The sequence below is a fragment of the Cebus imitator genome, unplaced genomic scaffold (assembly GCF_001604975.1).
Source record: "Cebus imitator isolate Cc_AM_T3 unplaced genomic scaffold, Cebus_imitator-1.0 Scaffold21, whole genome shotgun sequence".
Classification (NCBI taxonomy): Eukaryota; Metazoa; Chordata; class Mammalia; order Primates; family Cebidae; genus Cebus; species Cebus imitator.
Genome location: NW_016107336.1, coordinates 5,243,375 through 5,257,959, shown reverse-complemented (window position 1 = coordinate 5,257,959; position 14,585 = coordinate 5,243,375). Strand labels below are relative to the sequence as shown.

Below are 14,585 nucleotides of genomic sequence, written 5' to 3'. Positions count from 1 at the left end.
AAAAAAAAAAAAAAAAGAAGAGAAATCTGACAACTGCCTTTCAGGTTTAGGCATTCTAAGGTTGGTAGCAGGTATCACTTGCTTACATATACCTAATAATAGAACAAGACAGATTGGCTGGGTCATGTAAGAAAGGAAAGCCAAGCTAAAGCATCTGAGTTTGAGCTAAATTACCAGGAAAGGAGAACCAGCAGCTCTACCTGCTTTATGTGTGTCTCCTACTATAAAGTGTTCATTGTATGAGAAGCAAGTACTATCAGATAGGACAGAACAGGAAAGTCACCTTTTCCCTCATGTGTTTTCATCAGAATTGCCAAAGAAAGAAATACTTCAGCAAAGGATGTATAAGGAATGTTCATATTGTGCTGATGGCCTGAAAAAGCAATCTCAATCTGCTCCAAAAATGCAAACGATGGGAGAGCCAACATTCAAAGTATTTTTTTTTTCTTTCTTTTTTTGGCAGGGGGGATGGAGTCTCGATCTGTCACCCATGCTGGAGTGAGGTGATGTGACCTCAGCTCACTGCAACCTCCTCCTCCCGGGTTCAAGTGATTCTCCTGTTTCAGCCTTCCAAGTAGCCGAGATTTCAGGTGCCCGCCACCATGCCCAGTTAATTTTTGTGTTTTTAGTAGAGACGGGGTTTCACCATGTTGGCCAGGGTGGTCTTGAACTCCTGACTTCATGTGATCTGCCCACTTCAGCCTCCCAAAGTGCTAAGATTACAGGCGTGAACTACCACGCCCGGCCATTCAAAGCTGTGTTTTTGTTTTGTTTTGTTGAGACAGAGTCAGGCTCTGTTGCCCAGGCTGGAATTGCAGTGGTGCAATCTCGGCTCACTGCAACCTCCACCTCCCGGGTTCCAGCAATTCTCCTGCCTCAGCCTCCCGAGTAGCTGGGACTATAGGCACGTACCACCACATGCAGCTAATTTTTGTATTTTTAGTAGAGACAGGGTTTCACTATATTTATCAGGCTGGTCTCAAACTCCTAACCTCATGATCCACCTGCCTCAGCCTCCCAAAGTGCTAGGATTACAGGCATGACCCACTGTGCTTGGCCATTCAAAGCATTTTTAACCAATGTAGTTTATGTCTGTTTGACTATCCAAAATTCACAGTTATTCCCTTGCCCAAAAAGATAGTGTAATTGGAAAGGATAATGTTTTATTAGGATACTTATCCTAATTATTATTAGGACACTCATTCCTAATTATTTTGGAATTTTCACATCATTATGTAAAAACGTTAAAATTTGGAGAAATTGCTAAAGCACAACTAAAGAGACTAAGAAATAGAATGCTACTAAAATGAATCAACTGGATATTACTGATGTCACAGGATATGAATGTAAATAAAAGTCCAGACAATCTCACTGAGGTCTTAATTCCAAGCTATGCTATGACAGTCTAGGAGTTACTCAAGAACATGGAACAAAATAGAAGATGAGACATATGAATAGTCTAACGTGTTTATAAGCCCTTGCGAGACATGGAATCATCACTGTGAAGTAGCTGCAATAACAGATATGAATGCATCAATATGGGAGGGAGGTAGCAAAAAAGAAAGTTTTCAGGAAGGGCAGCTGGTGACGAAGAAAGGCTGAAGGGTTGCCTTGTATAATGCAGATACATTCTCCAGAAGCTAATATTCTAATAAAGCAGAAAAAAGAGCAGCCATCTAAAGTCGCATCCTTGCCTTGTTAGGAAAGCTCTCCCAACACCAGCTAAGAACACACCAGGCAACCAGTTCCCACTCGACACAATCTGAAAATCAGCATTATGTTGATCTTGGTACTTCTGCCCAATAGAGTAGTTTAGTTAGCTACTGGTTCATATTCCTAACAGAAACTATTAGTGATCCAAATGGTACTGACTGAGTCTAATAAAGTGCTGACCATTATCAGCAACTAGCTGACATTCCACCCTAAAGACAATCTAAATACAATGGCAGGTGACCTGCTGGCTTGCAGCAGTAGCAAGAACAATGAAGGAGGCGAGGGCTAATGGTAGACCTCCTTTGTGGCCAGTGTTGTAGCTCTACTCTCTGCTTACACCTTCAAGGTCATTCAAGGACAAGGTGAACCAGCATACATCCTTCCAATCAGAAAAACAGTTCCAATGCATCCCCTAAGAGGACATGAACCAATAGAAACACAGGCTTCCCCACTCATAGTCAGGGAAATGTAATTACTGAAATATATTGTATATCTATTAATTACTGTTTAAAAGAATAATGCTCAAAGCCAATGAGTACATACATGGTATCGCACATGAGATACATTGTCATTACTTGAAAAAATAAAAGAGATTAGAAAATATTCTCTAACACAAGCAAAACCAGGAAATACGTCTTAGACGTGAGGGAGTAAATATTCACGTATTCAGGCTCTGTGAGGTAGCAGTGTTATAAAAACACGGTTTATCACTGTGCCTCCTGTGGTAGGGAAGAGGACTTCTGTTTTCTCTCTACTGCTTCATGGCTTAAAGTGCTCAAAAAGCACTCTAGTCTACAATTCCTTAGTTTTAATATCATCATCTCAACAGTTTCTAGGATGGCAATGAGATCACAACTTTGTAACTTGGAGACTATTACCTTCTAAAAATGGAGCTGATATGCAAATATATCCCTATTAACCTTTTTTGTGGGTAAAAAAAGCAGGCACTTCATCAGGAAGGAGAAGCATCTTAAAAGTATCAGCAAGAACTGTTTTCTGAACAGTCTCTTTGCTGTTTGAAATTAGGTTACGGAAAAAGTCCATTACAACGAATTTAATGAGATCTAATATTTTTTCCTGCGAAATGTATATTGGTGCTGATATGCCAGCACTGTCAACAATATACATGACATTGTGGTAAGCTAACTCCAAATCCTACAGAGGAGAGAACATCTGGCACATCTAGTTTTAACATCTGCAAAATGCTGCTCCTTTTTCTTAAAAGCACATTTCTTTCTTCTTGCCTTTTTTCTATGTTCTCATTATGCTACAGGGTAAGGCCCAAGAGGTGGAAATCCATTCCCAGTTTTCCTAACAATATAAACTTATCAAAGAAGGTAGGAGTGAATAGGAGAATAATAGCTCAATGATATTTTTGGCATGGCAATTTTGCATTCATCATGGTAGCTGCCTCTTCAATATCACCCCTGCGCCTTGCCCACTCCTGTTTTAATCAGTGGTTCCCTGCCTCCCACAATTATTCACACAGCCCTGCAAAATAATTTTCTTCCCTCTGCCTGGCATAACAACAAAGCTCAGAAACAGGAAGGAACACCACTTAAAGGCAGGTCAGACAATGATGTAATTAACTGATCAAGGAGAAGTGGTATTTCAAATAGCCTTACAGAGCAAGAGCCAGGTGGATTTCTCAGGTCAGGACGTTACCAAGAAACCAGACCTGATAAAGCACAAATATCCAAATCAAAATTTTTTTTTCAAATGAATAAAAGCATGTGCCAATATTACCCCCTCCTGTGAAAGTTAAAAGTTTCATATAGAAATTTTAATTAGAGACAATTTGGAAACCCATTTAGAAGAGGAATCTTCATCCCACCTGAGCAAAGTGCAGGTGTAAACTTTTGTATGTCTTTGCCAATTAATTTCCTATAACAGGAATTTATCATGAAGGAAACAAAGTCAACACACAAACAACAAATTTTACACATTAGGTGCTAGAGATATAAAGGTGATTAAACCCAGCTCCTACTTATTAAGGGTCAACTAGTTGAGGACATTGCCAACAGAGGATTTCATATTATCACATGCAGGATAATGTGTGGGTTTATGGTTTCAGCCACAAGTCCCACAGAGAAATGGGTTGTCTTCTTCCGTCTTCCCAAGAAAAACAAAGAACAAGTTGATGAAGGGCTGGGACTCAAACTCATGACTTCAAAAGAATTAAAAAATAATAGGACACAGCTTTCAAAGCATGCTCCTAATAAATACTACAAGCCATGTGATCATAAGTATCTCCAGCTATGAATATGAAAAGTGTATTTCACTTAGATTGTTGTTTTGAATTCAAGAAAGAGATCTGATCACAGATGAGAAGCTCCTCATTCCATGTTGTAGAACCACTGGTCACTTTTACTCTATTTAATATATAGTTATCCATTTTTTAATAACCACTACGGTATGATGCATTAGGTTCCAAAGAACTCACTGACTAGGTAAATAGCAAATGCCAAAGTTAATAAAACTAAAACTTTAGTCCAAGACCTCCCACATACACCTAAAGGTAAAAAACGTAAATTACAATATTTATATAAATTAACTTAGGTGTCACATACCTCTTCGGTTACTTAATGGTCAAATGGTCAAGGTAACAGTACCAAAAATATTAAGATGATTGAGATGACAAACATCAAAGTACTTTTTATAATCTGGCAAAGCAACATGAATTAAGAACTATCACTCTAGTCCCAAGTCACTTTCGAGCGTATGAGAATTTCTTCAGGACAGACACCACCCCTTAGCCATCTTTATATCCTAGCATCTATCATAGCACCTAGCAAATCGTAGTCACTCAGTAATAGAGTAGTTAAATTTTCTGATTGAACAAGGAGGAGAGAAAATATTAAAGGCCTGGTTCTCATCTGTATTCACTTCCAGAAATTCACAAGCTGGAAATATTGACAGTTTGTAGTAGGTAAGGAGCATCTGTAAATTAAGGTAGGCACCCCTGAAAGAAATGTTTCAGTATTTAGGAGCAATGGCTACAGTTACCTATTCCCCAAAGCCCAAGTGAAAAGCATGAATTGTCTGGCAGCTTGGCCCTATTCCCACATCCAAAATAATCAGTTGCACAAAGTAGGCTTAGTCCCAAAACCGCTCAGACTTTGTTCCTTCACTAACATCTGGGTTCGGCATGATTCCTGACCTCTATCTCAACTGGAAATTTCAAACACTATGAACTTCACTCACCAAGAAAGTAATGTCATAAAGTCAAGGCCAGAGGAGACACAGAAGCCAGGGTTAGCAGAAACACTTTGGAGAAGGGATTCTGGCATACACTTAAATGTTTCTAAATGTCTAAAATATTGAAATGACTTTTCAAGAAGGAAATTTTAAGTACTGAATTCTAAAATTCCTCAGATTAAAAATGTTCGTATTACTGAAGAGAAACATGTTTTTCAGGAAGCTAAATGGTCATACCACGTAGATAAATAAAGTAAGCTTTTTCTTTCCAGAGAGTGCATACTTTTCTCTCTGCTGTAGAGTTTGGATCCGAAAACCTGGTTCATAGTTTGACACCCCAAAACTGATTATTTTAAAAAGGCATATCTTAAGCTGATCTAGTTTGGAAGCCTGAATGCCTTTAAATTGCCAATGAACTGAAACCATTCATGAGAATGGGGCTTTTGAATGCTGAGAATGTTCTTTGGGGCTCAGTACAAAGATACTTGGCATAGATAACTGTAAATATTTGTAAAACTCTGGGTAAATGGACAGGATTTGACCACACTCGAGCCTTACTTCCAGCACAGTAGTGTAGGAGCAAGTTATCTAGGGTGATTGCTTTGGGGTTTTGGGGTTTTTTTTTTTTTTTGGTTGAGCTTTGTTTGTTTTAAATCAAAAGCCAAGCAACCCAATTCTACTCAACATCTTGTTCACGTTCACTATACATATTTACCTTTATTTTAACATCATCAAGACCATTAATTAGTCAGAGACTACTTTTGAAACAGAGGTTTTTCCCTTTCCCATTTTTCTAAGTTCATGCCCACTACAAAAATAAAATAAAAATGCCAGTCAAAGTTGTGCAAGGGCAGAGCAGGGGTTGTGTGAAACCATGACCTTGGTCTACAAATGGCCTTGAGGATCTGCTCTAGGTTTTTCTCCCCCTCAAGATAGTTTTAGAAACATTTAAGGCACTGTTACGCATGAAAAGGACCCGGGTTGTGAAGGAAAGATAAACTACGGAGAAGGAGAGACTCACCGAGGGATTACATGTGAAAGGGACGAGGAGGCTCATTTCAGTGAAAGCTACAGCAGCCAGGTACTCTAATTAGCCAGCAACTCCGGACTGGCTAGGTTTCTTTCGCCTCTTACCCACACCCTAATAACTGAGTCATCCCAAAGTTCATTTATTTTGTTTCTGGGCACAGACACCCCCAATCTGCTTCTTTAGAAATGTTAGATACATTGTGATTTAATTCATACTTCTCAATGTTCAAATAAACGTCCAGAAATGCCAAATCAGAAGAGCAGAGATAGTCCTATAAAGAACTGAGAGCTAATGTCTTGATAAGACACATGCGGCAGAAAGCAGTAAGAAACTGACAGTCTGTTAGGGGAAAATGAAGAAAGAACATTTCCCACAGGAAGGAATTAATTTCTGGGAAATCTGAATGTGAAGAGTATATATGCATGAGCAGGAGACTTAGACCAGGATCCTTGAAACTCACAAGAAAAACAAAAGGTGTTCTAGAAAGAATAAGCAAAAGATACCTATTCCCTGCAGACCCGGCAATCAGTTTCATTTTAACTTAAATGTGAGAATGGCTCTTATAGAACCAGAGTTTCGGTCTGTTTCATCAGCAATTACCTGATAAAATAAGCACTACAATGCATAACCCGAGATTATGACAACTTTTGGTCTCCCTTAAGACCTAGGGAGAGTTCTGGTCTAATCTGGGATTCTACAATACATTCTATTATAGAAGCTGTTTTATTAGAAATCTAACTACTTTCCTTTTACAGAGACAACCTTTTTTTTTTTTTAAGTTAACAGGTGTTAAGGCATTCAGAATGAATTCAGTTCTGTATGGTTTGAGCACTAGAGACAGAAAATGGAAAAATCACGGTGTCACAGTTAGTCTCCCGTCCTTTTCCCTTAATCCAGCAATACCATCCCGGTCTTGCAACGCCTGTAGCCTTTTAAAAGCTCGCTAAACCTACCTGGCAGGAGACCTGCGTTCCTCCGCGCCGGGCTTCTCAGTAGCCTCCCGCGCGCTCACCGCCAGTCCGGGCTGCTGGCACATGGGGCAGGAGGAGCTCTTTCATTCTCTCCGTCCTTCCTCCGTGCTCTGCTGCTGACAGCTTTACACTTTGCAAGATTGCAACAGGACTCGCGCTCCCAGACCGACGGGTCGGGAGGAGGAGGAGGAGGCCCCGACCGCCTCCTGGCCTTGACTGGCAGCTGCGATGCCCGGGGACGCTGCAGCGTGGGGCACAGCGTGGGGCACAGTTCGCCAGCAGCAGCGGCGGCAGCAGCAGCGGCGGCAGCAGCGCGTTTATTTATACAGGAAGCTCAGGCGCCGCACTTCCTACTTCCCATCTGGGTCATACTTCAGCTGCAGGTGATGGCCTCAACCCTATCCCAACCCGGGCGTGCTGCACCGGCTCTGCTACTTCTCAGGATCTCTCTCGTTCTCCTGGGACCGCTGCTGCAGGAATCCAGAGAAGGGGGTGCAGGCAGCTGGCCCTGGCGCCCTTCTCCTGCCCAGACAGGGACAGCTCACCTCTTGGCCTTCACCGCCTGCTACCTCTCTGTCTGTACATATCCTCACAGGCCACCCTTCTTTATTTTCTCACTCCTTCCCAGCTCTTTAAGTCCTGTTTTAGAGAAACACTTCCCATGAACATCTCACCAAAAAACAGCTTGTACCCGACTTGCCCTTTTGCATCTACTAATGAAATTAGAATGCAGGTAAATCCAATCAGGATTCATCTCATTTTACCTCATAAAATAAAGACATTTCTTGATGAAACCATGATTTCACTTGAAATGCTTTGTAACTTAACTGGTTGTACCTTCAATTAAACAAAAAAATGTAACAAAATAATCCGGAAGCTGTGAGGTGTTATGAAGTGCTTCCTTGCTCCAAAACCATGGACATTTCATTTGTGTGGCATTCATAATGAATTGTGCATACCTACTCACTCCCCACAGCCCCCATAGATCACAATCACCTAAGTCTGCTGAACATTGCAACTTAGGAATGTCGCTCCGACACAGGAATCTGTGTTCATTCTGCAACCTCTTGCTACTTCTGCAACCACTCTCAGAAATGTGCTTCCCAAAAGGAAGGGACTCCTAGGCCCTTTGTGGAAAGGATCTGTGCGTGCCAACAGGCACCATTCCAAACAACACAAGCAATTACTGCTTCTGAGCCCTCTAAGTTGAAGAAAATCTCTAGGTCAAACCAAAGTGTGGAAGAAAACAGTGTATCTACATGTGCCATGCTAGGACAGGCAGGAGGACCAGCTCACTAGTGGAGGAGGAAGAGAAAAAGGACAGAGGCAATAAGATGGTAAGAGAACCCACAGTAGAATATTTGAGCTTGAAAAGTCCTCCTAGCTATTTTAGCAAATAACCTGATTCTAAAGATAAGGAAACTGGGCTGGGCGCAGTGGCTCATGCCTGTAATCCCAGCACTTTGGGATGCCTAGGTCGGCAGATAACCTGAGGTTAGGAGTTTGAGACCAGCCTGGCCAACATGTGAAACCCTATCTCTACTAAAAATACAAAAAATTAGCCAGGTGTGGTGGCAGCCACCTATAATCCCAGCTACTCAGGAGGCTGAGGCAGGAGAATCGCCTGAATCTGGGAGGTGAAGGTTCCAGTGAGCCAAGATTGCACCATTGTACTCCAGCCTGGGCGATAAGATCAAAACTCTGTCTCAAAAAAAAAAAGTAAAAAGAAAAAATAAGGAAACTGATGTCCAGGGAGATTCAAGAGATTGGCCCAAACCATACAGGGGCTTAGCTAGAATGAGACCTAAATCTGAGTTACATGAGGAAGGTAAATGTTAATGAAAACCATCCCAAAGGATGTCCAACCTTTAGATTTAGCAATGACTTAGGTTCTCAGATAATCTATCGCAAGGAATTTTCTTGGTATATTGACCATTTTTGGTGGACAGGAACTAGGAAAGGTAAAGCACCCTCTAAGAGGTTAGTTTATTCATTGGTGTTGATGCAAATCTTCTGAGCCTTAAACCAAAGTTCAATCCAGAGTCTACTTTTCCAATTACCATTCCTAAATTATAATTTCTTGTTAACAGGATAAGGGAAGAAGCTTCTGCCAACATGAATGAGAACGTAGGTTAAGTACTAAACGTGTTGCCTGTTATCCCAAATATTTTGCACAACTGAGTAACATCACCACTGATTATTTTCAACCATGCAACTATGCATTTTTTAAAAATTGAGGTCAAAACTTAATAAGACTAAATAAACATGTCGAATGCTATAATATTATGTTAACAAGCTCTCTCATATCTTCCTAAGTAGTCTACAGTGTGAATGAATATTCATTCTCTGGAGCATTTATTGATCTCCCAGACAAGCTGCTAGGTGCTACTAAGATAATGGTACTAGATATGGTATCCCTGTGCTCAAAGACCTCTCAGTCCAGGGAAGGAGTCAATTATCAGGGTGCTGACGGTTGTACCCAATGTGTGAGTGATCCGTAATGTGTGATATGATAGACTTAAGCATGATGTGGTATTGGGAGCACAGAGAAGAAGAATTTAACTAAAGGAAAGGAGTTGATGAAAGAATCAAGTCTTCTCTGAGAAGGTGATTATATTAATCTATTCTCACATTGCTATAAAGAAATAACTGAAACTAGGTAATGTATAAAGAAAAGAGGTTTAATTGGCTCATGGTTCTGCAGCTGCACAGGAAGCATGGCTGGGGAGCCCTCAGGGAGATTACAATCATAGTAGAAGGTGAAGGGGAAGCAGGCATGCATGTCTTACAGGCTGGAGCAGAAGTAAGGGTGGGGGGGGAAATGCCACACACTTTTAAACAATTAGGCCTCCAAGAACTTACTGTCACAAAAAAAACAGCACCAGGAGACGGTGCTAAACCGTTTACGAGAACTCTGTCCCTATGGTCCAATTACCTCCCACCAGGCCCCACCTCCAACATCGGGGATCACAATTCAACATGAGATCTGGCTGGGGACACAGATCCAGACCGTATCAGTGATTTAAATCTGAGTCTTCAAGTAGCCCAATAGGGGTGGTGGAGAAGGGTAATCAGGCCAAGCAAACAGCCAAAACGAAGGCTTAGACATGAGACTCTAGGTGAAGCTTTTCATAATTCGAACAGAGCTGATACATCCAGAATAAACGAATGAGGGTCTGAGCTAACGCAGTTATATAACAGACCTGAAGCAATGAAGTTATTTAATAGACCCGAAACAACTGCCTTGCAGGAAGGGAACCAATGGAGAGAGATTTCAGAAACAGAAGGGATGGAATTTGGTATCTGATGGGATATTATGTTAGTCCTTTCTCACAGTGTTATAAAGAAATACCTGAAACTGGGTAATTTATAAAGAAAAGAGATTTAATTGGCTCACAGTTCTGCAGGCTTTATAGGAAGCATGGTGCTGGCATCTGCTTGGCCTCTCGGGAGGCCTGTCACATGGCCAAAGTAGGTGCAAGAGAGTGAGTTGGAGGCGGTGCTACACACCTTTTTTTTTTAAGACAGAGTCTTGCTTTGTCACGCAGGCTGGAGTGCAGTGGCGCAATCTCGGCTCACTGCCTCCCATGTTCAAGTGATTCTCCTGCCTCAGCCTCCTGAGTAGCTGGGACTACAGGTGTGTGTCTCCATTCCTGGCTATTTTTTTGTATTTTTGGTAGAGATGGGGTTTCACTGTGTTAGCCAGGATGGTCTTGATCTCTTGACCTCGTGATCTGCCTGCCTCATCCTCCCAAAGTGCTGGGATTACAGGCATGAGCCACTGCACCCAGCTGCTACACACCTTTCAATGACCAGATCTCACAAGAACACACTCACTATCCCCAGGACAGTACCTAGAGGGATGGTGCTAAACCATTCGTTAGAAATGTGCCCCCATGAGGTTATGTGATCACTCCCTACCAGGCCCCACCGCCAACAATGAGGATTACATTTCAATATGAGATTGGAGCGGGGGGACACACATCCAAACTCTATCAGATGTAGGGGGATATGAGAGAAAAATAGCTCTAACTGCTGGCACTACTAAGAGAGGGAATAAAAGGGAAGTGGTGGTAAGGAAACCACGATAATTCAGATAAAAGCCTATAGAATCTGAGGTGCCTCTGGGGCATACTGGAAGAACTGACTAGTAGGCTATCAACAGAGAGAGATCTAGGGTGGAGAGTCATTTGGGAATTGCCATCATTTAGGCAGTGCCCATAGATGAGATTACCCAAAGCTAAGACAACCCACATGCTATAGAGGGAAGCTGAGGCTTTGGATCTAGGCAAACTCCACCACCCACTCTTTATTATGTAACCTTAAAGACGTTATTTAAGAGACCCAAAACTCAGTTTTCTCATCTATGAAATAGGAATGACGACATTCATCTCACAGGCTATTGTGAGGGCAAAAGAGGTTTTTTAAGTAGCTACTGTAGTACCTGATACATGGAAATGCCTGATGGGCCGGGGGTGGTGGTTGTGGTGGAGGCAGTGACTGCAGCTCCTGGAACTGTGCACTGCGCAACCTGCTCAGCTGTACACCATGGCCCTGGCCGGATACACAGTAGGAACTCAGTCAGTGTTATCTACCTAAGAAAGGGAAAGGGGAAGGGAAAGAAAGGGTTAAAAAAGAGACACCCCCCGCACCAAAAGAACATCAGTATTAAAGCGTAGGTAAAAGGGGAGCCCTCAAATAAGCCTAAGAAAAATTGCTTCTTTTATACTACAAAAATAAAGGTAGGCCAGGAGCAGTGGCTCACACCTGTAATCCTGGCACTTTGGGAGGATCACTTGAGCCCAGGTGTTCAAGGTCAAGCTGAGCACCTGTGATAGTGAGACCCTGTCTCTACAAACAATAATAAATAAATTAACCAGACATGGTGGCACACACCTGTAGTCCCAGCTACCCAGGAGGCTGAGGCAGGAGGATCACTTGAGCCCAGGAGGTTGAGGCTGCTGTGAGTCATAATCATACCACTGCACTCCAGCCTAAGTAAGAGCAAGAGCCTGTCTCAAATAAATAAATAAATTTTTTAAAATAAATAAATAAATGTAACATTTGATATTTCAAACTGAGATGTAAAATCCAGACACTACAGTCTATAAAAATATTTTTTAACTTTCTGAGCAATGACACGTTATAAATTGTTCACCAGAGATTGCAATCATGTTGACCTTCATCATAACAGGGAATTATTTCCTAATCTGAATTCCAGAACTTTGTTTAAAAAAGCATACAAACTTTTAACATTAATAGTAAGCCATCCAAATTGTATCAATTGCTGGCCAGGCAAGGTGGCTCACGCCTGCAATCCTAGCACTTTGGGAGGCCAAGGTGGGTGGATCACTTGAGGTCAGGAGTTCAAGACCAGCCTGGCCAACATGGTGAAACCGCATCTCTACTACAAATACAAAAATTAGCTAGGCATGGTGGTACATGCCGGTAATTTCAGCTACTCAGGAGACTGAGGCAGGAGAATTGTATGAGCCCAGGAGGCGGAGGTTGCAGTGAGTCGAGATCACATACCACTGCCCTCCAGCCTGGGCAACAGAGTGAGATTGTCTCAAAAAAAAAAAAAAGTTGTATTAACTGGTAATATACCTAAAGTCATATAAAAGCCAAACAAAATAAACCTAAAACATACTTAAGGTTTTCCCTGCATGTGTAGCCAAAAAATAATTACTAGATTCTATGTATGTATAAGATACTGAAGTAATATATATCATACTGCATAATATGTAATATATAATAGGTATATATTATAAAATGTATTACACCCCTACATAACAACAGAATCAACAAGTAGAATTTCTTCTTTGGAAAATTATTCTCTTTAATTAATAAAGAAAGGTCTAGAGTTGTTCTTGATATTACCCTTCTATTCCACCTTAGTACCTATGTAAGAAACACATATTTTAGACTTTATGACTTCATTACATCCTGTGGTTAAAACATCATTTTTTAAAATGGTTTGTTCAGTCTCAATAAATCAGATGTCAGAATCCAAGTATTGGGAAATCAGCTTCTGCAATAGATGCAAATCTCTCTCCACAGGGACAGATATAAGGCAAAGGTCGTGGTGCTCTGCCACTGACAGTTTGGTCATTTCTCATTTCCAAACAGCTACAATTTCATTTGCATTTTTCTATTGTATCTAATAGGGCAGACTATTTTCTTTCAGCATTTGTTGAGTGTTTTGCATATAGAACTAAGAGTAAGACAATACAAAATAAGACTAAAAATGTTACGAAATAATATGATAAGAACTATGCCAGAGATATATTCAGGGTAGCATGACAGTCAAAGAACAGAAATCAAACTACATAGAAAGTGAAACTGTGACCAGAGGACATCGTCCAGTGACATACACACATACAGGACTTACATCCAGTCGTGTAGCATGATAACATAAGTTTCACAAAATTTGAGACATGTCAACTTGGTTCTATGTCCTACTTAACAAGTAGCATCTCAACCCCTTACGGAGCAAGTCAAAACCAACTGGGATCCAACAAGAAAAAACAGAATCATCTCCAACTGCCATTGCCATTATTAGACAGGAGAGCCCATCATGACTCAGGATAGAGAGCTGAATGAGACAGCAAGACTCCACAGGATTCTGTCATCTAGGACTCTCATATCCTATATAACACCACCAGCAAGCTGGGGTTAAGGACCAATGAGAACACGGAGGTCGGCACTTCACTTTCTCCAGAAAAAAAAAAAAAAATGGCTCTGCACTAGCCCGGAATTAAAATTCTCCACTAGAGAGTCAGATGAAATTGTCTTGATAATCCTTATGTTTGTAAGTTTTATAGTAATCCCACGATTACCGTCACTTCCAAATTCCTGCATAAGACAATCAATTTTGGAAAAAAATCCCCAGTGTTCCCATAGTCATTACCACAGCCAATGCATTAACTAGTTTACAGGAAATGAAGTACTTGGTACTGTGCATCTGCATCCAACATTAATACAGAGGACTGCCCTGAATTAAGATTCAAATTATTTCTTGGCCTCACAGATGGGGAATTCAATTCTTGGAATTCAGACTCCACCCTACAGAGACCAAATTACTCACAGATAGGAATATTATAGATGTTAATTTTCCAGCACGACTTTATTTTGAAAGCACCTTAAAAATTTGTTTTCTCTATGACAGAAATGTCATGCCCTTCTTTTTCCCACCTTCTCCTTTCCCCTGTCTCCTCCCTCTTCCTGCAAAATAGTGAATCACCAAGTCCCCAGTGAAACCAGGAACCAGACAGAGTTAACAAACACTACCATCTGCAACAGATCAAAGAAACAAAAGTGAAGGCATGGAAACCAGGGACGGATGGAGTACGGAGAGGAGCAGAGAACCGCTGCATGGGGAGATAAATGCAGGTGTATATTTTAGAAATGTCTTAAGCAGAATCACAGAAGAAGATGGGAGGGACCCTGTCCTGGATCCTACAGGAGAAATATCCACTATGCTGGCAAAGTCTATTTCCCTTCTACAGTTACCACTGGGCACCTGCGGCCCTCCATATCCTCTTCAGAATGTGTCTTAAGAGGATTGGCTGTTGATTCAATACATCTCCCTATAGCGCATGCTACAGGACAGCCCTCAAGAAACATCTCATGCCCTCCCCATTCATGTTCTCGTCCAATGAGAGGAGTTCTTT

The 14,585-nt window shown here is 41.3% G+C and overlaps 1 protein-coding gene across 5 annotated transcripts in view; it reads right to left on the bottom strand.

Moving 5' to 3' along the window:
- The window catches only part of RNF144B (ring finger protein 144B), a 136,671-nt gene that overhangs the window by 78,935 nt on the left and 43,151 nt on the right, over positions 1–14,585 (bottom strand). Inside the window, exons 1-2 of one of the 5 annotated variants that reach the window (XM_037736028.1) lie at positions 11,809–11,840; positions 11,357–11,507 (exon numbers count right to left, since the gene is read on the bottom strand). The exons of 3 other annotated variants lie outside the window; for them this stretch is intronic. In XM_037736028.1, coding sequence (XP_037591956.1) covers positions 11,357–11,365 — 9 coding nt within the window. In that variant the 5' untranslated portion in view covers positions 11,366–11,507; positions 11,809–11,840. Of the gene's footprint in view, positions 1–6,894; positions 7,250–11,356; positions 11,508–11,808; positions 11,841–14,585 lie in introns of those variants that run through there. One more of the 5 variants, XM_017521666.2, reaches the window with a different exon arrangement.